Source organism: Nicotiana sylvestris, chromosome 9 (assembly GCF_000393655.2).
Source record: "Nicotiana sylvestris chromosome 9, ASM39365v2, whole genome shotgun sequence".
NCBI classification, from domain to species: Eukaryota; Viridiplantae; Streptophyta; class Magnoliopsida; order Solanales; family Solanaceae; genus Nicotiana; species Nicotiana sylvestris.
This window is the reverse complement of record NC_091065.1, coordinates 80,905,030-80,929,380: the sequence shown is the minus strand read 5'-3', so window position 1 is coordinate 80,929,380 and position 24,351 is coordinate 80,905,030. Positions and strand designations below refer to the sequence as shown.

The window sequence follows — 24,351 nt, the reverse complement described above, 5'->3', positions numbered from 1 at the left end:
CATCGAAGTCCCTGAGGATGGTAATCCTCTAAATAAATCTGGCCAAGCCGATGTATGGCTAAAACCGTTGATTAGCCCAGTTGAGAAGTCAAAATTGGAAAGCCACAACTCTTTAACATGGATCAATGAAATTGCCCATTCATCTTTAAAGGTATAAGCCTTAGCTTTTTATTTTTCATGTGACTTTCTTTTCATCTGTATTTGGTAATCACATTTTCCTTTTCCTCGTGTAGATCAATCTAATTGGCACGGAGTTGATGAAGAGTATCGTCCATACTAAGCAATTAATGAACGACTATCGCACCGAAGCGGACAATTGGAAGGAACAATTTGATGGCCTTGAGCTTGAGAAAGAAGTTTTAGATGAGGAGAAGTGTACCTTAGAGCAATAAGTGAAGATAATGGCAGCAAAGTTGGCAATTGAAAAGGCCTCATCCAGCCAAGTGGGCAAGGATAAAGACCTCCTCAAGTCTTCATTTGCCGAGCAACTTTTCAAAGCCACTGAAGAAATTAGAGGTTTGAAAGAACTGGTGAACCAAAAGGAAGTTTACGCCGGGGAGCTTGTTCAAACGCTCACCCAAACTCAAGAAGATCTTTGTGTTTCTTCTGACAAAGTTCAGTTCTAAGAGAGGTCACTCGCTCCCTTAAAAGCTTCTTATGATGCCGCTTTGACTAAAAAGGAAGAGCTAATTGCCGAAATTGAGCAGTGGGAGAGGGATTATGAAGCCTCTCAGGACAAAACTACTGTTGATGTTAGTTGGGTTTTCTTGAACACACGCATCAAAACTTTAAAGGAGGCAAGCCAAGAAGGCTTTGACTTAGCTGCTAAAATTGCATAAACTAAAGAAACTATTGAGAAACCTCAGCAGAGTAAAAACTTTTCTTCACCTGAGGTAGACATTCCCGTGGGTGATGAACTTACTCCTGGTGAAGCTGTTGTTCGAACCTCTTCTACTCAAATTGAACCTCCTGCTATTGATGATGCCATCTTGAATCCTTCTGATAATACTGGTTCAAAACCTGCCCCATAGGGAAAATTTGATTGTAAAGTTTGCTGTTTTATTTTTTTATTGGTGGAATGGGAAGTTTACCCCTGGTTCATTTTGGGGTTTAGTAATGATTGGAAAGTTTTACCCCTAGTTTGTTTTGGGGTTTTGTATCAGATAGTTTAGGTTGGAACTAAGTTTATACTTAGTTTTAACCAAGTTTACATAATATTACTTTCCAAGTTTTTGTCTAACTCTTATAAATCTTATTTTGAGTTTCTGTTCTACTATCTTATTGATTTACCCTTGTCTTATTTTGGGGTTTGAAGATAAATGTTTGCCTTATGTTTATAAATTTCGGCTTTATTTTTCGTCTATTTTAATGCTTGGGTTTGTTTTACCCTTTGTTATTTAACTTTGAATTAAAAATGCTTCAATGCTTCGTGACTCTTTTGAATAAGCACGAGTTATAAAATAGGGCTCTTTTATAAATGATACTTAATGAAGAAGACGTCTCAACTTCATATTGGTGTAAACATACGAAAGAAGAAGTAGGAACATACATATTTCTTTGAATAATTTGAGGAAGTCTTGTATTCTTGAACATTCAAACTATATACTTTACATGTATTCAAGTAACATCTACAACTCTTTAATAATTGTTTTCTTTATAACAGATTTTACATGATTCAAGGGTATATCTTGCAACCCACAACTAAATATTGCCTTTAACCTAAATACCGGTAAGAATTTTTAATTTACATATGCGAGTGTATACTTCATCATAGGTTTTTGAATCAGGCTTGTATTTTTGGCTCTTGATTTTCTCTTAACTTTCAATTTGTTGGGTAGATTGCCTCAGACTTGACTCGAATTCTGACTTTTCTAGTCTTCTTTGCCTTCCATATATATAGTCCCCCAAGTGTTAGAGCTTTGAAGTATGAAATCTCGAGCACTTGATTATTCCTTCCATGTGGTCCATTTCCTGAAAAGGAAAAACATACGGGACTCGTAGGTATATATATGTTTTAGATGATGGCTGCTTAATCATTATTTGGTGTGGGTTAGCTTTGTGCCTATCATCTAAAATGGTTAGTATAATTAAAAAAGAATAAATCTTAACCTTGCATAAACAATACCTGACCAGGGGTTAACCCTTTCAGAAGTAATACTTCTTCAAATGAACAGTATTTCAATTTGATGGGAGTACTTTTCCGTCCATTATTTCCAATTCATATGCACCCTTCCATCAATACCTCGAATCTTGTAATGTCCTTTCCAATTTGGGCTCAATTTTCCAGCATTGGCCGCTTTTGATGATTGAAAAACTTTTTTGAGTACGAAGTCCCCAATCTTGAAGTACCTAAGATGAGCTTTTCGATTGTAATATCGCTCAATAATTTGCTTCTGCGCTGCCATCCTTATTAGAGTTGTTTCTCTCCTTTCTTCAAGCAAATCGAGATTTACTCGCATCTCTTCCTCATTTGATTCTTCGGTTACTTGGATGTACCTCGTACTTGGTTCTCCTATTTCAACCGAAATTAAGGCTTCGTCACCATACACAAGTGAGAATGGTGTCTCCCCCGTACCTATTTTTGCTATTGTTCGGTAAGCCCATAAGAGTCATGGTGACACTTTTGGCCACTTACCTTTTGACTCCTCTAATCTTTTCTTCAAATTATTAATAATAACCTCGTTTGTTGATTCAGCTTGTCCATTAGACATAGGATGATAAGGTGTTGAAGTTATCCTCTTAATATGCAAACTCTGAAAGAATTTCGTGATTTTCATGCCTATGAATTGCGGGCCGTTATCACACACGATTTCTTTTTGAACTCTAAACTGACATATGATGTTTCACCAAATGAAGTCCTTGACTTCTTTTTCCCGCACCTGTTTGAAGTCACCTTCTTTTACCCACCTTGTAAAATAATCGGTTAGTACTAGTAAAAATTGTACCTTTCCTTTGGCTTGGGGTAGTGGACCTACGATATCCATCTCCCACTTTATAAAAGGCCATGGTGTAATAACCAAATGTAATAATTCTACTGGGCGATGCATATTGTTACCATATCGTTTACATTTGTCACATTTGGCCACAAAGCTTTCTTCATCTTCTTCTATTTTTGGCCAATAATATCCTGCTCTAATTAGAGTTTTTACCAAGGATCTTCCTCCTGCGTGATTCCCACAATGTCCCTCATGTACTTCTCTCATCACATACTCTGTTTGAGAAGGTCCAAGCCACCTTTCTAAAGGTCCACAGAACATCTTTCGATATAAATTGCCTCGATCCAAACAATAACGGGCAGCTTTTCATCGAAGTGCCTGAGCCTTTTTCTTATCTTCAGGTAGAATCCCATACTGCAAAAAATTAACGATCTTCTTTCTCCAATCCCAAGTTAAATTATTGAAATTTACCTCGTGTTTATCTTGATCGAGTGTCGAATGAAACAAATGTATAACAGAAGCGTTTTCTTCATCTGTGACTTTTGCAGCGGATGCAAGATTAGCCAACATGTTTGCTTCAACATTTTCTTCCCTAGGTATTTGCACAATTTTCCAAGACTGAAATTGTCTGATTAAATCTCATGCCTTTTTCAAATATTGTTGCATCCTCACCTCTCTAGCTATATAATTCCCATGCATTTGATTAACTACAAGCTACGAGTCACTCTTATTATAACCTACTCTATTCCGAGCTCTCGTATCAAATCTAGACCTGCAATTACAACTTCATAATATGCTTCATTGTTAGTAATGAGATGACACTTTATGGCTTGCCTTATAGTTTCTCCTGAACTAACACTACACTTACCGCCATTTCTGACACAACGAGGTAGATAGTAGCCTTTCTCCATCCTTTGGTTTAGCCAGCAATGGTGGGTTTGATAAGTATGTTTTTAGATTTTTGAGTGCTTGTTGGCATTCCTCAGTCCACTAAAATTGGCTTTGCTTTTTAACACTGAAAAGAACTTAAAACTTTTCTCCGAAGATTTAGAAATAACCCTTCCCAATGCTGTTATCCTACCTGTCAACCTTTGCACCTCTTTTTTGCTCGTGAGTATATCCGGTATTTCTTCAATGGCTTTAATCTGTGCTGGATTTACTTCAATTCCTCGGTTAGAAACAAGGAAACCTAAAAACTTACCTGAAGACACGCCAAATGCACACTTTTCGGGATTTAACTTCATATTGAATTTGCGGAGAATCTGAAATGTATCTGACAAAGGTTGGATACGATGCCCCGCCCGTGTTGACTTGACTGGCATGTCATCTATATAGACTTCCAAGGTTTTTCCCAGATGTTCTTGAAACATCTTCGTTAGTAACCTCTGGTATGTGGCTCCATCATTCTTTAAGCCAAAAGGCATGACTTTATAACAGTAAGTCCCCCTATCTGTAATAAAGGAAGTTTTTTCCTCATCTAAAGGATCCATTTTTTTTATTATATCATAAGTAAGCATCTAAAAAAACTTAACAATTCATGTCCTGCAGTAGCATCAATTAGTTGATCTATATATGGTAATGAAAAAGAATCTTTAGGGCAAGCTTAATTCAAGTCAGTATAGTCTACACAAACTCGCCACTTGCCATTCTTTTTGGGCACCACTGCAGTATTAGCTAGCCAATTAGGATATTTTACCTCTCGGATAGACCCGATTTTTAAACGCTTTTGTACCTCATCCTGAATCACCTGGTTTTTGAAGGATCCTTGCTTCCTTTTCTTCTGTTTGATAGGTGGGTATGTTGGATTTTCATTTAGCTTATGGGTCATCACCTCCGGTGGTATACCAGTCATATCTGAATGCGACCAAGCAAAACAATCTGTGTTAGCCTTTAAGAATTTAATTAACTTATCTTTCATCTGTGGGCTCAGGTTTGTTCCGATGTAAACTTTTCTATCCGGCCTATATATAAACAGCACCACAACTTCGAGTTCCTCAATTGTGTTTTGATATTTTCATTTTCTTCTGGCTCTTGAATAGTATCAGGCCTTGAGTCTACATGCGTTTGTCCATCTCCAGTTGAGGTTTGATTTGTTAAACCCTCAACTGAATTATGTAATTGCTTTTTTTTCGTCTGCAACGTCATTTTTTATGCTTGAATATGCCATTAAATTGATACTTTCAAAAACCTGTTGATCACCACGGATTTGTCTAATTCCCATTGGGAAGGGAACTTAAAAACCTGATGTAAATTAGATGGAACATCATCCATCTCGTGAATCCAAGGTTTGTCGAGGATCATATTGTATGCCATGTCCATATCTATCACTTGAAATTTCTTATCTTTGATTACTCCTTATGCGAATGTGGGGAGCAATATCTCCCCTTTAGTAACAACGCTTGAATCGTCAAATCCAGATAAGGTACATGCTTTGGGTACCAATTTTTCATCAGCTTGCATCTCATTTACCACTCTTAAAAGAATGATATTTACAGAGCTACCTGGATCAATCAAAACTCGTTTCACATTAGTATCATGTACAAGTAAAGATATTACTAGAGAGTCATTATGTGGGATCAACATGCCATCTGCATTTGCATCATCAAATGTTATACTATCTTCTTCCAAAACATGGCGAACTCGCTTTCCATGGGTAACTGTGACTTTTGACATCTTTTTTGCAGCCGTATATGTCACACAGTTGACCTCCTCTCCTTCGTTTATCACATTAACCGTTCTTTTCGGTGACAGAGGTTTTGGTGGCTTATGTCTATTCTTCATACATGATTGCTTACCCTTCTCACTAAACAAATCGGTTAAATAACCTTGTTTTAACAAGTGCTTTACTTCACCTTGTAACAATATGCATTCTACTGTTTGGTGACCATGATCATTATGAAACTCACACAAAAAAACTAGTTTTCTTCTGCTAGGGTTCGATCTCATTTCTTTTGGCCACCGCACCTTATCTCCCTTACTTCTTAAAATAGCTACCAATTCAGAGGTGCTAACATTGAAACTGTAATCACCGATCTTTGCTTTTGAAATAATGTAGTTGTACCGCGTATCTCTCTCCTTTCTAAACTTGGATGACGAACCCGCATCTTTGTCCCTTGATGTGGAACTGTACCTCGGGTTCTCTTGTTTTGAACATGAATCCTTTCCTGTTGGTCCTATGTAAGATTCGTACCTGTTCTTATCGGACCTTTTTTCAGTTTCTGGTCACCTTGAACTTGTACTTTCATCTCCCCGTGACTGAGTGATAGTATCTTCTTCTATCCACAACTTCATGTTATACTTGTTGTAAACATCATTCCAAGTTGTTGCAGGGAATTCTCGTAAACTTTGTTTGAGTCTCCTCGTGGCTTCTGAGCTTTTTCAGTTAGGTTTCTCGCAAATGCCATAGCCGTCAAATTATCAGGTACACGTGGTAACATCATCCTTTCACAATGGAATCTATCCACGAATTCCCTGAGTAGCTACGTATCTCCTTGTTTTATTTTGACGATTTATTTCATCCTCTTGTCAACTTTTTGAGCTCCCGAGTATGCTTTTGTAAATGAATCCACAAGCTTAGGAAAAGAATCAATAGAATTTTCTAGTAAAAGAGAATACCGTGTTAGTGCTCCTTTTGTGAATGTTTCACCAAATTTTTTGACCATCACTGACTCAATCTCTTGCTTGGTCAGGTCGTTTCCTTTCACGCCAGTTATAAATGTAGTTACATGATGTCATGGTTTAGAGGTAACTCGTCAATGCCTAGTCACATTTTCTTTTGGCAAGATCTATAAAGACCAGATTTGGTATGATGTAGTGAAGATGGATGCTTGTCACTTATTACTTGAAGACTATGGGTGTATAATAGGTGTGCTAAATATAATGAAGACCTTAACACCTATTCTATTACAAAGGATAAACGTAAGATTATTTTAGTGCCATTGAATCCCGATGCCAATGATGATTCTTTTGTGACCAAATTACAAACATTTGGTCCAATCAATAGAGAAAAGTCATTGAATGCTGGTATTACTATGGAAGAGCATAAGGAGGAGGAGCATGCACTAGATCTACAAGTTGAGGATTTACCTCCAAAGTTTGATGATGATCCGTTTGAGCATCCCATATGTGAGCTTAACTTTTCACCTTATAGAGATGCTCAACATAATATTGATTTGATTGTTGATTTTATCCTTCCAAACGAGGCAACATATTGCATTAATGCAGAAGTCCATAAAATTTTGCAATTACGAGAGGAAGGGTTGTTTAAAAAAGAGTCCTTAATGGAAGGTTTGAGTTAATATTTTGTTCCAGCTTTATTCTTGCCCCCAAAGGATGAATATTTTCAAGAATATGTAGGAACAGAAGATGTATGGGGTTGAGTGTTGGCCTGTTAAGAACTCACATATTCAGAAGATGAAAGTAGCAGAAATGAGGATGTTGAGGTGGATGTGCGGGCGCACTAGGATGGATAAGATTAGGAATGATGATATTCGAGAGAAGGTGCACGTTGCTCCCATTGATGACAAGATGTGGGAAGCGAGGCTCAGATGGTTCGGGCATGTTCAAATGAGAATCCCAGAGGCTCCATTAAGGAGGTGTGAGCGGCTAGTTGTGGAGGGAACGAGAAGAGGTAGAGAGTGGCCTAAGAAGTATTGGGGAGAAGTGATCAGGCATGATATGCTGAGGCTTCAGATTTCCCAGGACATGACACTTGATAGGAAGTTGTGGAGGTCGAGTATTAAGGTTATAGGTTAGGAGGTAGTTGAGTCTTGCCTTACCAATACCTTTGTGAGACTAGTCTAATAGGGTTTTTGTCTAAGATAACTAGTGGCAATGTTGTGTCTTACTATTTTTAGTGCAGGACCTATTTACTAGCTATCAGTTTTGCTTTGCATCTTTCTTGTGGATTTCATGTTGTTCCTATTTTTCTTATAATTTCTTTGGTGATACTAATATTTTCTACTTTTGTCTTTTTATTCTCTTGAGCCTAAGGTCTTTCGGAAACAACCTCTCTACCCCTTAGGGGTAGGGGTAAGGTCTGCGTACACACTACCCTTCCCAGACCCCACTAGTGGAATTTTACTGGATTGTTGTTGTTGGTGTTGTTGTTGTTGTAGGAACAGAAAATCTCAACACAAATTCCATCTATGATTATGATCTAGTTAAATATGAGAGCATTGTTGCTGATGAATTCTCAAGAAGATATACTTCAATCTCTAAGCTTGATCCAAAGGTACTTGAATTTGATTCTTTCAAATATTTTTGTGGTACTAAATTGAATTTTTTGGGCATATCCCATAAGCACCACATTGACATGGTGAAGTTCAAGATTCCTAAAGATAAAACGAAAATAACTTATGATTATTGATTAGTGTTTGAAAATATATTTAGGAGGATTTATTGCAGAAATATTGGTACACAGTTATTATTGAGAAAGTGGAATTTAGTTAGGCCACATGCTAAGCTTTGTTACAACACGATGAAGCTCTTTGACAAGTTAGAAAAATGCAACTTAGAGCCTGGTGAATATGAGTTCAACCAGATCATAGAAGTTGTCAATCTTGTGCTATTTGTGGAGCCTTTAGACTCGAGGACAAGTCTTTCTCAACCATGGGAGAATAATGTAAATAAATAATCTATGTTAAATTTTATTAATTGTGGCAAAGATCATGTTTTAGAGCTCAAGTCCAAACATATTGACTTATTTTCAAGAAGTCCAAGAATCTTAAGATTAATTTCAAGAAGCCAAGACCCTTTCCTTCTTAAAATAGGATTTAGTTTATTCCTTTTAGAATAAGGATTTTACTTTTAGTAGGATTCTCGTTTTTTTTCCTTGTAGAATAGATATTTTACTTTCCTTGTCTTTAGTTATTTTATTTCCTTATTAGAATAGAAATTGTAGTCATCAAAGAAGAGACTCTAGGACTATATAAAGAGTTCTCTTGTATCGTAGAATGAAATTCACGTTTTTAAGATTTGCCTAGTTTTATAATAGATTGTTTTTCTCTATTTTGTCTTCTTTATCTTGTTTTTGGTTCCAAGTAAGGTGGTGATAGTTTTTATCTTATTTTCAATTTTGTGTGGTGTTTCTTTATCACATTAATTGATTTCAAGTGGTGACTTTAGGAACTTATTTAGTTCTTGATCTTTCAAGAACACGTTTCTTGATCTAAATTATCTTTTGATATCATAGATTCATGACTTTCATTGAACTGGTACAACATCGTTATTTACTTGTTTTGAATGAGTAAATAGTCTTTCTTATACTTCAGAATGTCATCTTTTACCTCGTTTTTGAATCATCAAACTCCTAGTGTTAAAACTTGAGATATGTTGTTTCTTGAAATCAGTCAACAAACCACATTTTTCATTTCAAGATCTTGATCCTAGTCGGTTGGTTCATTGTTAACTCAAAGAATCACATCAATTTGGTATCAAAGCTATAACCCACAGGTTCAAAGGTTGAGAAATCATCATGTTTAAGATTTAACCAAGAGAAAGATTCTTGGTTCAAAAAGATAAAGAAACGAGACACCATGAATCTCTTTTCCATACTAGATGTAGCTCCCATAGAAAAGTCTGTTGATTGATCATTGATAAGAGAGTTACATAAATATAGTTTCTGAAGAGATGGTTATTAAACTTGGGTTGTTAACCAAACTTCATTCATATCCTTACAGCATCGAAGTTGAAGGTGATGATAGTTTAGAGGTAACTCGTCAATGCCTAGTGATGTTTTTTCAATATCTTAGCTTTATGTTTTGATGATCTAACAAACTTACTGTCAAGAACCACATAGGGAACTTGACACACTTGGTATACATTGCTAATCAATAGACTTCAGCTAATGTGAACTGCTACAACTGTAGAAGATAGAGAACCAACACAGGGACCTGATCCCTTGTGTTTCCCTGACAGCAATACAAAAAGTCAACTGTGTACATCTAGAAAGTGACTGCCATAGAAATAGTGCAACACAGTTCTGCATTCATTTGTCCTTTGACCAATCAAGTGATTACATCATTCAAGTGATGTCATCAAAGGTGTATTAATAAGAGTATTACAACAAAACATCATTTGAACACTTGAGAATTCACTTCAAGCATTCAATCCTTCTGAGACAGCGAATTCAATTCTCAAGTGCCTCAAGAACAAAGTTTAACGCTACTACCGACCAGCTCCTAAATCTAGTATTTTGTTGTCCTTTGTTGAGTTGTAACTTTGTAATTGTTCTTCATTGTAATTCCTAAATTGCTTAGCTAGAAGCGTTTCTTAGGAACCCCTTTATAAAACCATAAACCCTTTGTGTTTGTATCGTGAGTAGAGTTAGTCATGAGTTGAAGTCTTTGTAATAGGTGTATTGCAAAGTGGCTTGTAATAGGTGTATTACGAGTTAGTGAGTGATTAAGATTGTAATTCCTAGATTACATAGGTTATAATCTAAAAGTTTCTCATAGTGAAGTTGAAATCCTACCAGTGTAGGTCGTGGTTTTTATCCCCTTGAGTAGGGATTTTCCATGTAAAACTCCCTATCTTATTTACTTATTGTTTTATTAGTATTCTCAGTGGAAACTCATAGAGGACCTGGTACTCTATTATTTGGTGGACTCATATAAACTATCAATTGGTATCAGAGCGGGTTCCTCCTATCAGGCTAACACCTAGGACGGATCCTTATGGTTGCTCCACCAAATTTTGAAGAATGTCAGTCTACGTATAGACCACCCAGGTTTAATGGGCAATACTATGGATAGTGGAAGATAAGAATGCATGATTTTATCATGGTTAAAGACTCTGAGTTGTGGGACGTCATATGTGATGGTACTTACATCCCAACAAATAATGTCAGAGACATTCCATTGTCAATGGCAAAGACCAGAAAAGAATACACTGACGCAGACAAGAAGGCTGTTGAGAAAACTTTTCGTGCCAAGAAAATTTTGGTGTGTGGAATAGGACCTGATGAATACAATAGGATCTCTACTTGTGAAACTGCCAAGGAGATATGGGAAGCTTTGCAAACAGCACATGAGGGAACCAATCAAGTAAAGCAATCTAAGATTAATATGCTCACCACCGAGTATGAACTCTTTAGGATGAAAGACGATGAATTTATTCAAGATATGCACACAAGATGCACTTTCATCATAAATGAGCTACACTCACTTGGTGAAATCATTCCCAGGAACAAGCTCGTGAGGAAGATCCTTAGTATTCTGCCGAGTTCATGGGAAGTAAGGTGAATGCCATTACTAAAGCAAAGGACCTGCAAGAGCTGACCATAAAAGAGGAAGATATACAGTGAAAGAAGAGAACCAAAGAAGGAAAAGAACATGGTACTCAAAGCTGAAAGCAATGACTCAAGTGAGGAGGACAGTGACATGGCTTACTTAACCAAAAGGTTTCAGAAGATAGTCAGAAGAAATGGAGGAATACTGAAAAAGGGCAACTCCAGCAGACCAAAGAACTATGACCTCTGCAACAAGTGTGGAAAGCCAGGGCACTTTATCAAAGCTTTTCCTCTCATGAAGCAAGAACACCCTAAATACATCCTTGATAAAGCAGCAAATAGGAACCTGGTTCCAAACAAGCACTTCAAAAGGAAGAGATCTGCTGACAATGTGGTGAAACAGGCTCTTGCAGCATGGGGAGACTCCTCTAGTGAGTCTGAAGAAGAAACTGATGTAGTTGACAGTTCCATGATGGCAGTTGAAAGTGAAGAAAACGAATATGATTCAATATTTGCTTTGATGGCCCAATCAGATGATGATGAAGATGATAACAATAGTGAGGTAAACTTCAGGGATGTTCAGAGAAATCTGAAATCCTACTCCCCTAAGAAACTCATGTCTTTAGCTAGTGTATTAATTGATGCATATCATACTCTTATGGACGATAAAGATGCCTTGACCTTAGATCTAGGAGAAGCTGAACAAACTAGAGATGATCTGGTAGTGTGTGTAGTTGATCTGAAGGAAACCATAAGTGATTTGGAAAACAAAAAAATTGTTTTAACTTAAAAAATTGCTAGCATAGAACATGAAAGAGATGACTTTGTGGTTGTAGCTATTGACTATAAGGAAACCATTAAGAATTTCAGTAAAGAAAAAGAGGCCTTAGTGAAGAGAGTGACTAAAATTGAGGAGGAGAAAGATAATCTCTTGATAGTGATTTCAGACCTGAGAGAAGCTATAGAGGGACTAGGAACTGAGTCTAGACCTAGAAATTCTGAGAAAGTAAAAGATGTAGCCAATGAGGCACACATTAGGCTTGAAAACGAGTTGAAAGCTGTGAAAACTAGCATGTGTGTTGAAACTGAGAAAAACAAGCATCCACAAACTGAACTCGAAAGAGTGAAAAATGATCTTGAAAGTCCCTTAAGTGGATCTGGTCCTCAGAAGCTATTATTGCCATGTATGTTAATAATGGTAGAAAAATGCAGGGAATAGGGTTTCAAAGGGAGAAAACTCCTTACAACCCCCATAGCAAGTATGTTACTGTACCGGATAACTGGTTGTGTACCCACTATGGGAACAATGGGCATTTCAAGGAAAATTACCAAGCTAGGGTCCAGTTTATTCAAAAAAACAAAGTGTTTGCTAAAAAGGTAATTACTAAAAAGGGACCAGGTGCCACCCATAAAAAATGCATGTTACCTGCATGGACTAAGAGAGCTCTTATTCATGCTCTTGCCTACTATAAGGGACCCAAACTTGTTTGGGTTCCTAAAACTAACTCTTGATTTCCTTTTGCAGGGAACAATGAAAGGAAGCAGTAAACAATGGTTCATGGATAGTAGATGTTCAAAGCATACGACTGGGAACACCATGGAATTTCTTTCACTAAAAGCCCTGCAATGAGGGAGTGTATCCTTTGGCAATGGGAAAAAGTGGTACATTCTCAGAGTTGGAAAAGTCGGGAAATCACTCACTCACTCAATTGAGAATGTGTGCTATGTCAATGGTCTTAAGTATAGTCTCTTGAGTATTTCTCAGATCTGTGATAAAGGAAACAAGGTGGAGTTCTTGTCCAAGATATGCACAGTTACTACTCTGGTAACTGGTGAAGTGGTACTTGTGGCCAAGAGATACAAGAGCATCTATGTTGCTAATTTTGAGTCTATACAAAGTGGTGATCTGAGTTGCTTGAAAGCTGTTGATGATGATGTTGAACTCTAGCATAGAAGTCTGGGGCATGCAAGCTTTTCTCTTCTGAATAAACTAATTCAGAAGGACCTGGTCCGTGGTCTGCCCATGTCAAAGTTCAAAGAACACAAAGTTTGTGATGTTTGTGCTAGAGGGAAGCATGTGAAGTCCTCATTTAAGTCTAAAAAGGATGTCAGTACCTCAAAGCCACTCGATCTTCTTCATATGGATCTGTGTGGCCTTATGAGAGTGTAAAGCAGGGGAGGAAAAAGATACATCTTTGTGATAGTGGATGACTACTCCAGATTCATATGGACTCTATTTCTTAGAACAAAAGATGAAACCTTTGAGGTATTTGGCCTTTGTGAAGAAAATCCAGGTGAAAATGGAGTCTAGAGTAGCATGTATTAGATCATATCATGGAACAGAATTTGATAATGCAAAATTTGATGAGTTCTATAATGAAAATGGCATTACCCACAACTTCTCAGCCCCAAGAACTCCCCAGCAAAATGGAGTTGTGGAAAGGAAGAATAGAACTCTTGAGGAAATGGCAAGAACAATGCTGATCGACAGTGGGATTGCAAAGAACTTCTGGGCTGAAGCTGTCAACATTGCCTGCTACTTGGTGAACATGTGCATGATCAGATCTCTCCTGAACAAAACCCCCTATGAGTTGCTGAATGGAAGGAAACCTAAGTTGACTCACCTAAGAACATTTGGTTGCAAATGTTATGCTCTCAACAATGGAAAGGATCAGCTTGGTAAATTTGATGTCAAGAGTGATGAAGGAATCTTTTTGGGGTGTTCTTCTCAAAGCAAAGCTTACAAAATATACAACAAGCGGACTCAATGTGTTGAGAAAAGTGTTCATGTAATCTTTGACGAGTCCTATACCTATTGTGAGAAAATCAACAAGCATGATCAAGATGGGGAGCCCTTACTGGTTCCAGGTGAAGTCATCGACATGACAAATGGAAAGGTAGACATGATGTGTCAAGTGAAGGAGCCAAGTGGAAACAATGTAGCTTCTTCCTCAAGGGAACCAGGTACCTCAATTATAACCACTAAAGCTGAAGAAAGAGTGGTTGATATAGTGCAAGGTACTCCACAAGTAGCTGAGAGAAGAACACAAGGGAACCGGTTAGATATACCCAGCTCCTCCACAAATGAGCCTCAAATACCCTACTGGAAACACAAAAGCTCTCATCCTCTTGACAACATAATTACCCCTCTAAATTCTGGAGTGCAAACCAGATCAAAACCAAGAAATTCACTTGCCTTCTTAGCCTTTCTTTCCCAAATAGAACCTAAAAATATCAAGGAAGCCTTGAAGGATGCAGACTGGATTATAGCCATGCAAGATGAGTTACATCAGTTCAAAAGGAACAATGTATGGCACCTGGTACCTAAACCCTCAAATCTAACCATTATAGGAACCAGGTGGGTATTCAGGAATAAGCTTTATGAACATGGAAACACAACAAGGAACAAGGCTAGGCTAGTGGTTCAAGGTTACAATCAGGAGGAAGGAATTAATTTTGATGAGACGTTTGCTCCAGTTGCTCGCATGGAAGCTATTAGAATCCTAATCATTTTTGCATCTCATATGGAATTCACTATGTTCCAAATGGATGTCAAAAGTGCATTTCTGAATGGACTTCCTAAGGAAGATATATATGTAAAGCAACCTCCAGGGTTTGAATGTCATGAACACCCTGAATATGTGTTTAAACTGGACAAGGCATTGCATGGGTTGAAGCAGGCTCCTCATGCTTGGTATGAAAGGCTATCAAAGTTCCTCTTAGAAAACAGCTTTACAAGAGGGAAAATTGACAATACCTTATTCTTGAAGAAACGAGGGAGGAACCTACTAATTGTTCAGGTGTATGTTGATGATATCATTTTTGGGGCAACAGCTGATTCATTGTGTGAAGAATTTGCAAAATGCATGGGAAGTAAGTTTGAAATGAGCATGAGGGTGAGTTGAATTTCTTCTTGGGTCTTCAAGTGAAGCAGTCCACAAAGGGTACATTCATTTGCAAGAAGAAGTACATCACGGAGCTCTTGAAGAGGTATGATATAGAAGCATCAAAAGTGATAGACACTCCCATTGTAACGACTACTCGACTGGACATGGATACGTCTGGATCTCTAGTGAATCAAACTATGTATAGAGGCATTATTGGGTCTCTTCTCTATCTCACTACCAGCAGACCTGATATTGTCATTAGTGTGGGGCTATGTGCAAGGTTGTAGTCGAATCCCAAGGAATCTCATCTGAAGGCTGCCAAAGTAATTTTGAGATATCTTAAGGGAACAGAGGACCTGGTCCTGTACTACCCCTCAGGTGACAATTTTAATCTTGTTAGGTATGCTGATGCTGATATGACGGCTATCTTGTGGACAGGAAAAGTACTTCTGGAATGTCTCACTTTCTAGGATCTTGTCTCATCTCATGGGGCACAAGGAAGCAAAACTCAGCGGCTCTTTCAATAGCTTAGATGCAGCTTCTTGCTGTGTTCAGCTCCTATGGATCAAGCAATAATTGGAAGATTTTGGTGTATACACAGACTGTGTGCCTCTTCTATGTGATAACACCAGTGCTCTCAACATGGCCAAGAATCTAGTTCAATACAAAAGAACCAAGCACATTGATGTGAGACATTATTTCCTGAGAGACACTGAGGAGAAGGGGCTTATCTGTATGATGTTTTGCAGTACAGAAGACCAAATTGCAGATATCTTCATCAAAGTAATGAGTAGGGAGAATTTTGAAAGAAATAGGGTGAAGCTGGGGATATTGAAGCCTAATTGAGAACCTGATTCCCATCAGTGGCTATGAAAATTACCTTCAAGTAAAATTAGCTAAAGTGTTTTCTGGTCAAGTCTAACTCACTTTAATACTGTTGCAGGTAAACACGCATGATGATTATAGAAGCTGTAGATGCATTGCATGGGTGGTGAAAGAGGATTGAAATTTGTCAAAGACAGGTCAAGAACCTAGTTCTTGTACCAAAGGTTAGTAGTCCTATACATTCTTTAATACACATCTTGAAAAGGTACAAATATCAACTGCCATGTCATCCACCTTTTCAGACTCTGTTGTCACGTCTTTTTGTTTCAAATCCTTTTCATCTCCCTCTGAAACGTTTCAACTCCCCAAGCACTACCGCTATTTCAGAACCGGTTCCTATCTCTCTTCTCATAATTATATTCTCTCATTAAAATCCTCTCTTCTCTTCACTAATCATACTCCCTCATTAGACCTTCTCTAAAGAATCCTCTATACAACCCTTCCAATGGCTCACAATCACTCCAAAATCCCTTCCTCGGTCAACACTAACCTAGAGAAAACTCTTAAGTCCTCCATCCCTGATGAATTCTATGTTACCATTCCAGTCTTAACCACTGAAACAACCTCTATCCCAGATTTCCCTTCACTCTCCTGTCCTAATGCGACTATCTCAGACCTCTCTCTCTCTCTAAGTGTTGAGGACTCAGAAAACCCTAAAATCAATGATCCTTCGTCTCAATCGACTGAGATTCTCACCAACCAAGGCAAAAGTGGAGAACAGGGTAAAGTCCCAAAGTCTGTAGAAGTTTCAGGGGCTAGGTTTGATCAACCTTCCACCATTCTTACTTTAGATTTTGTGGTATCCATGTAGCCTATCGAGGATGAAACTGTCACGACCAACTTTGTTGTATTTGCAAATGGAATATTGCATGAGGTAATTTCTAGTTTGCCCATGTCTCAGAGGAATGGGACACAGGGGTTAGTGGAAGAAGGAGCCATGGTGCTTGTTGAAGGCTCTGCACCAACAGAAACTACTGGGCCTTCTCATGAGGGACCTGACCCCTCTCCAAAGGAAACAGGTCAAGGTTCCCACTCCCAGGTCAGTTCTGCTCCTGCATCTTTTCCACACTTTGGTGTTGAGCCCTTGGACATTCTGGTTCCTAAGATGAGGTCTAGTGATGACGAAGATCAAGACAACATTGTTCTTGATGCATTTATAGTCAAGCGAAGGGCAGTAATCACTCTCAAGTCTTCCAGTAAGCGACCTACTACTAGGTTACAAGCAAAGGTAGTTTATGACTCTGCCCTTCAAAAGAGCAAAAAGAGCAGTAAGAAGAAAAAGAAGAGGTTGGTGAAAAATGGTGAAGTAGTGTGTGATGAGGATATACCTGTGGTGGAAGTTGATGAGGAATCAATAGAGGAACCTAGTTCATTAGTGAAAAGGTCCCAGAAGAAGAAGCAATCTGCTTCAGTTGAAAATGTTACAACCCCCAGTTCAAAGTTGAAAGTTACTGTGAAGAGTGGAAAATTAAAAGATATTGTGTGTGACCCATCAGTTTCTGATGAGGATGTTTTGGTCAAGTCGAGTGTAAAAGAAAAATCAAGTGTTGTGAAGACTGGTAAGAGAAAGTTGGAATCTGTGAAGGAACTAGTTTCTGCAAAGAGGGTGAGAAGTGAAACTAGTTCTGTTTCAGAACGCTTGAGGCACCAAAAGGTCTTGTTTGGTCGCACTTTTGACCCAACAATCTCTGATATGGCTGGTATGCAACAAGTAATTGAGATGGTTGAATTTCAATGGTGGGAGAATCTGTACCAAATAGATACGCCCAAAATGTATGAGGATGAGGATCGAAGATTCTATGCTGACCTTTTTCCCGTTAATACTGACCACATTTGTGCCTTAGTGAATGGGGTGGATATTGTGTCTGATTTGGCTCTGCTTGGAGATATTCTTAAAGTCCCTGTTGTTGGTGTGTCTTCTGTAAAGGATGTGTATGGTGCAAACTTCAGGAATGCAATTGTAAAGGAAAGGGTGAACCAGCAAGGGGAACGGGTTCACAAGAAAGCCTTGTTGCCTATTTATCAGTTGTTGTTTGAGCTAGTGAAAAAGGTTCTCCTACCCCACGGTGAAAGGAGGTTCATGGCTTCAAAATCAAACATGTATCTAATTGAGGCACTAGATGGATTTTTAGTTGTGAATCTGTCTGCTATCATGATTGAGCACATGCAGAAGGTAGCCACTTTCAAGGATGTCAATCATGGTCTTTTGTATGGATTCCTCCTTATGCATGTGTTTAAGTTCTTCAAAGTGCCACTAGGACAGTGCAAAGTAGGGACCAAGAAGCAGACCCTTTTTCACACAACTTTGGAGGAATGTGAGTGCATCGAGAAAAATACAGGGGTAGGCAGCACATCGACAATCTCTCAGCTCATCAATGCACAAAACAACACTGAGGAGATTCGAATATTGAAGGCGAGGAACGTTATCCTAGAAGTTTAGCAGGCCCAAGGGGCCCCAGAGTCAAATGAGGAGATAGCTCGTTTGACAAAAGAAAATGCTGATCTCAGGGCACAAATGGAGAACCTAAAAGCAGAACTGCTCACCGAGCAAAAGTCAGCAAATGCCCGAATAGACCTAGTTCTCCAAACCCTTGATGCAGCTTCCGAGCCCTCCACTCTTAGTGCCCCCTAAGTAACCCCTTCAGTGACCAGTTTCTAGATTTAATGTTCTTGTTTTAATGATTGGGCAGTTGTTTTTGTTTCTTTTATTTTGATGTGGATGGGATGTATCAGTACTGCTCCCGATTTCAATAGTCTAATCTTTGCCTTTGCTTTATAAGCAAAGGCATATGTTTTATATATATAAAAACTATCCTTTTTTGCTATCTAAATGCTTATGTTCTTTGTTTATTTTTTCTATCATGTTGTGTACACATATGTGGTATGAGTTAGCTAAGCTAGACTTCTTTACGCTGATAGCCTGGTTGTGTATTTTTAATGATGCCAAAAGGGGGAAGTATAATCGAAACAGGGATCTAATTAAGGGGAAGCATAAAGTCAGGGGGAACTTGTGAAGTTCCTATTGCTTCATCTGGTTATTTCTAATCTAAACATATGTTATCAATGTCTAAGTTTGTCATCATCAAAAAGGGGAAAATTGATGGGTTTTCATTGTCTTAGCTTTATGTTTTGATGATCTAACAAACTTACTGTCAAGAACCAGATAGGGAACCTGACATACTTGGTATACATTCCTAATCAACGGACTTCAGCTAATGTGAATTGCTGCAACTGTAGAAAATAGAGAACCAACACAGGGACCTGATCCCTTGTGTTTCCCTGATAGCAGTATGAAAAGTCAACTGTGTACAGTTGGAAAGTGACTACCACAGAAACAGTGCACATAGTGCAGCACAGTTCTGCAGTCGTTTGTCCTTTGACCAACCAAGTGCTTATATCATTCAAGTGATGTCATCAAAGGTGTATTAACAAGATTATTACAACAAAACATCATCTGAATACTTGAGAATTCACTTCAAGCATTAAATCCTTCTAAGACATCGAATTCAATTCTCAAGTGCCTCAAGAACAAAGTTTAACGCTATTACGGACCGGGTCCTAAATCTTGTATTTTGTTGTCCTTAGTTAAGTTGTAACTTTGTAATTATTATTCATTATAATTCCTAAATTGCTTAGCTAGAAGTGTTGCTTAGGAACCCCTTTGTAAAACCATAAATCCTTTGTGCTTGTGTCGTGACTAGAGTTAGTCATGAATTGAAGTCTTTGTAATAGGTGTATTGCAAAGTGGCTTGTAATAGGTATATTACGAGTTAGTGAGGGATTAAGATTTTAATTCCTAGATTACATAGGTTGTAATCTAAAAGTTGCTCATAGTGAAGTTGATATCCTACTAGTGTAGGTCATGGTTTTTTTATCCCCTTGAGCAGGGATTTTTCCACGTAAAACTCCCTGTCTTATTTACTTACTATTTTATTAGTATTCTCAGCGGAAACTCATAGAGGACCTGGTACTCTATAGTTTGGTGGACTCATCTAACTATCACCTAGTCTCTTTTTCTATAGGTAATATCTAAAAAGACCAGATTTGGTGTGACGTAGTGAAGATAGATGTTTGTCACTTATTACTTGGAAGACCATGGGTGTATAATAGGTGTGCTTAATATAATAAAGACCTTAACACCTATTCTTTTACAAAGGATAGACGTAAGATTATTTTAGTATCATTGAATCCCAAAGAAATTGCTAAAACTCTGAAGCCCAAGAATGATTTTTTTGTCACCAAATTACAAATACTTGGTCCAATCAATAGAGAAAAGTCTTTGAATGTTGGTATTACTATGGAAGAGCACAAGGAGGAGGAGCATGCACTAGATCCACAAGTTGAGGATTTACCTCCGAAGTTTGATGATGATCCGTTGGAGCATCCGATATGCAAGCTTAACTTTTCACCTAATAGAGATGATCAACATAATATTGATTTGATTGTTTATTCTATCCTTCCAAAAGAGGAAACATATTGCAGTGATCTAGAAGTCCATAATATTTTGCAATTATGAGTGGAAGGGTTGCTTAAAAAGGAGTCCATAATGGAGGGTTTGAGTTCATATTATGTTCCAGCTTTTTTCTTGCCCCCTAAGGATGAATATTTCAAGAATATGTAGAAACAATAAATCTCAACACAAATTCCATCTATGGTTATGATATAGTTAAATATAAGAGCATTGTTGCTGATGAATTCTCAAGAAGATATACTTCAATCTCTAAGCTTGATCCAAAGGTACTTGAATTTGAATCTTTTGAAGATTTTTGTGGTACTAAATCAACTTTTTTGGGCATATCCCATAAGCACCACATTGACATGGAGAAGTTCAAGATTCCTGAAGATAAAACAAAAATAACTTATGATTATGGATTAGTGTTTGAAAATATATTTAGGAGGATTTATTGCAGAAATATCGGTACAAAGTTACTATTGAGAAAGTGGGATTTCGTTAGGCCACATGCTAAGCGTTGTTACAACACAATGAAGCTTTTTTACAAGTTAGAAAAATGCAACTTAGAGCCTAGTGACTATGAGTTCAACCACATCATGGAAGTTGTCAATCTTGTGCTATTTGTGGAGCCTTTAGACTCGAGGACGAGTCTTTCTCAACCATGGGAGAATGATGTAAATGAAGAATCTATGTTAAATTTTATTAATTGAGGCAAAGATCATGTTTTAAAGCTCAGGTCCTAACATACTGACTTATTTTCAAGAAGTCCAATAAGCTTAAGATTGATTTCAAGAAGCCAAGACCCTTTCCTTCTTAAAATAGGATTTAGTTTATTTCTTCTAGAATAAGGATTTTCCTTTTAGTAGGATTCTAGTTTCTTTTCCTTGTAGAATAGGGATTTTACTTTCCTTGTCTTTAGTTATTTTATTTTCTTAGTAGAATAGGAATTGTAGTCATCAAAGAAGAGACTCTAGGCCTATATAAAGGGTTCTCTTGCCTTGTAGAATGAAATTCACGTTTTTATGGTTTGCCTAGTTTTACAATAGAGTATTTTTTTTCTATTTTGTCTTCTTTCTCCTTGTTTTGGTTCCAAGGAAGGTGGTGATAGTCTTTATATTGTTTTCAATTGCATGTGGTGTTTCTTTATCACGTTAATTGATTCCAATTGTGACTTTAAGAACTTGTTTAGTTCTTGATCTTTTAAGAACATGTTTTTTTATCTAAATTCGTTCTTTTAATATCATAGATTCATGACTTTCATTGAATTGGTGCAACATCGTTATTTACTTGTTTTGAACGAGTAAATAGACTTTCTTATAGTTTTGATCATCATCTTTCACCTCGTTTTTAAATTATCAAATTCTGAGTCTTAAAATTTGAGATACGTTGTTTCCTGAATTCAGTCAACAAACCACTTTTTCATTTCAAAATCTTGATTCTAGTCATTTGGTTCTTTGTTAACTCAAAGAATCACATCATGAGGCAACCCTTGTCTATGGAGGATAGTAACCCGAACATGTATCGGAGCCATCTCCCGATGACGCGGAAGATGAACATGTTGCAAAAAAAGTAAGGATCCTAAGAGAGCAACAGAAAGCCATCATGGGCCACCTATCAAGGAAGGATCAAGTCATGACGAAATTGAAGCAGACATTGCCAAGCGCTTCCAACAACGCAAATAGAAGGGGTGAGGTCGGCTTCGAGGGTACCTGTAAATCAGACTGCTCAAAGAGTTGATAACAATACCTCGAGGGGTGGGGTCGGCTTCGAGGGTGCCAGGGGAATAGGTAGCAGATCCAGTAATAATAACGGTAATGATCCCTTCAAAATCGAGCTCATAAGATTCATCAAAGAGATGAACGAAGGGATGGAACAAAATGCGAAGGAGTTTCAAGCCAGAATGCAACAGATTCCGGGCCACCAGTTTTGAAGGGCCTAGATTAGAAAAAATATACTCGGTTGCCATTAAAACCGAGCGCAACACCGAAGTTAATTCTGAAGAGGTTCAAGATACTGGACATACCAAAATACGATGAGACTTCGGACCTGCAGGAGCTCATTACAACTTATACCATGGCTGTGAAAAGGAATGATTTGGCTCAACATGAGATCGAAATGGTTCTGTTGATGAAGTTCAGAGAAACCCTCACAAAGGGGGCCCTAACATGGTATTAAGTTTAACCTGAATATTCAATTGAATGATTTGAAATGCATGCAGATTCATTCATTAAGACCCATGCCAGGGCCATAAAGGTCCAAGCCAGAAAGGGGACATATTCAGGATTGCACAAGGTGAATCCATATTGTTACGGGAATTCGTGATCAAATTCCAGAAAGTGAGGATGTTTGTTAGAAACTTAGCGTCCACGAAATTGTATAGAGAACCAGGTTCTCTATGAGTTTCCTCTGAAAATACTAATGAACCAAACTGTATAGCGATTTGGTCCTACATCAGTTTGGTATATTGCTAACTACTGAACAAGTATGTAAATGAGACACAGGATAAGTTCCCACTGTATAGAGAACTAGATTCTCTAAAGGTTCCTACTATAAGCAACAGACTGTATAACCAGCAAGTATAGGGAATTAAGTTCTCTAATTGTTCCCACAATAGCTCGGCCAAAAGTAAAGAACACAGAGGATTTTTACGTGGAAAAATCCCAACTCAAGGGGACAAAAACCATGACCTACAATTGTAGGCTTTCAACTTCACTAACTTTTAAACCCCTATTACAAGCCACTTTGTAATAACTCTATTACAAAGGATTCAACTCAACTAACTTGTGGTACACTCACAACAAGACACTTTGTGACTCTCTAGTTACAAAGACTTTGACTAACTTGTGATAATCTCACCACAAGCCACTTTGTAATAACTCTATTACAAAGACTTCAATCACTCTAACTTGTAATAACACTATTACAAGCCACTTTGTAATAACTCTATTACAAAGGCTTTACAACTCGACTAACTCTAGCCAAGACACAAACTTAGAGGGTTTGTGATTTTGGGTTTCCTAAAACACAGCTTCTAAGAAAGCAAGATAGGAGTTACAATGAAGAACAATTAACAAAGACTCAATAAACCTAAGGACTTAAGATATCTTCAATCTTGGATCTGATCCTTGAGGTTGCAGCAGCTTTGTTCTTGAGAGAGGTTGAGGCAAGCACTTGAGAGAAGATTTTCGTTTTCTGATTTTGCAAGTGTTGAACCTGAATCTTGTGCCTCGCATAAAGTTTATATTACAAAAGACATCACCTTAGTGATGTCAAATCTTGGTTAGTACATGCCTCATCTCAATGGGAAATGACTGTTGCACTGTCTGATGCGCTGTTTGTTGCACTGTTACATGCAGTCACTTTCTGCAATTGTTTTCCAGCTGTACTATTGACTTATACTTCTGTCAGGGGAATACAAAGGTATCATGTCCCTAATATGGTTCCTGTGAATCTGAAGGCACACTGCCCAGATTATCTTGAGTCGATTAACTTGAATGATTGTACCAGACATGCTTCAGGTCCTTTATCTGGTTCTCTCATGAAGTAAGTTGTTTTACCTTCCTTGATGGTATTTATACGTGTGTGACATCACTTACAATGATGTAAGCAAGGTAGGTAAAAAGCCTTCCATAGAAAGTTGACTGTTGCATTGTTCCTGTGTAGTAGTGTGTGTAGGCAGTAACTTTCCTACTGGAGAGTTGACTTCATATAGTCTCCTCGGGAACTGGTAGGGACCTGTTTCCTCAGTTGTTCCTTCCTCTTTGAAGGGTTGAGTTATATCCCACGCTGGATCCCAACCTGGAACTTTGTGATCTCAAGGTCTTGTGGATGTATAACAGGTTCCGTATCTGGTTCTAGATGGTAAGTTTGTTAGATCATCAAAACATAAAGTAAAGTACATATGCCCAAGGTACTTGTAACCTATCAATTATCCCTTGTTGATAATGACAAACTTAGAAT

At 37.9% G+C, this 24,351-nt stretch overlaps 4 protein-coding genes across 4 annotated transcripts; 2 read left to right on the top strand and 2 right to left on the bottom strand.

Moving 5' to 3' along the window:
- Nucleotides 1–4,539: 4,539 nt before the first annotated feature.
- LOC138877830 (uncharacterized) lies at nt 4,540–5,255 on the bottom strand. The gene is made up of 3 exons (XM_070157471.1): nt 5,178–5,255; nt 4,910–5,069; nt 4,540–4,790 (listed from the first exon to the last, which is right to left on the bottom strand). The coding sequence occupies exons 1-3, from the start codon at nt 5,253–5,255 to the stop codon at nt 4,540–4,542; spliced, it is 489 nt and encodes a 162-aa protein (XP_070013572.1).
- Nucleotides 5,256–5,291: 36 nt separating this feature from the next.
- LOC138877828 (uncharacterized) lies at nt 5,292–6,340 on the bottom strand. Its single transcript, XM_070157470.1, has 2 exons — nt 6,235–6,340; nt 5,292–6,109 (listed from the first exon to the last, which is right to left on the bottom strand). Exons 1-2 carry the CDS (start codon nt 6,338–6,340, stop codon nt 5,292–5,294), a joined length of 924 nt encoding a protein of 307 aa, XP_070013571.1.
- A 4,362-nt stretch (nt 6,341–10,702) lies between these two features.
- Nucleotides 10,703–11,179, top strand: LOC138877827 (uncharacterized). Its single transcript, XM_070157469.1, has one exon. The coding sequence runs from the start codon at nt 10,703–10,705 to the stop codon at nt 11,177–11,179; it is 477 nt and encodes a 158-aa protein (XP_070013570.1).
- Nucleotides 11,180–11,269: 90 nt separating this feature from the next.
- LOC138877826 (uncharacterized) lies at nt 11,270–12,796 on the top strand. The gene is made up of 4 exons (XM_070157468.1): nt 11,270–11,921; nt 12,003–12,289; nt 12,379–12,543; nt 12,692–12,796. Exons 1-4 carry the CDS (start codon nt 11,270–11,272, stop codon nt 12,794–12,796), a joined length of 1,209 nt encoding a protein of 402 aa, XP_070013569.1.
- Nucleotides 12,797–24,351: the final 11,555 nt, after the last annotated feature.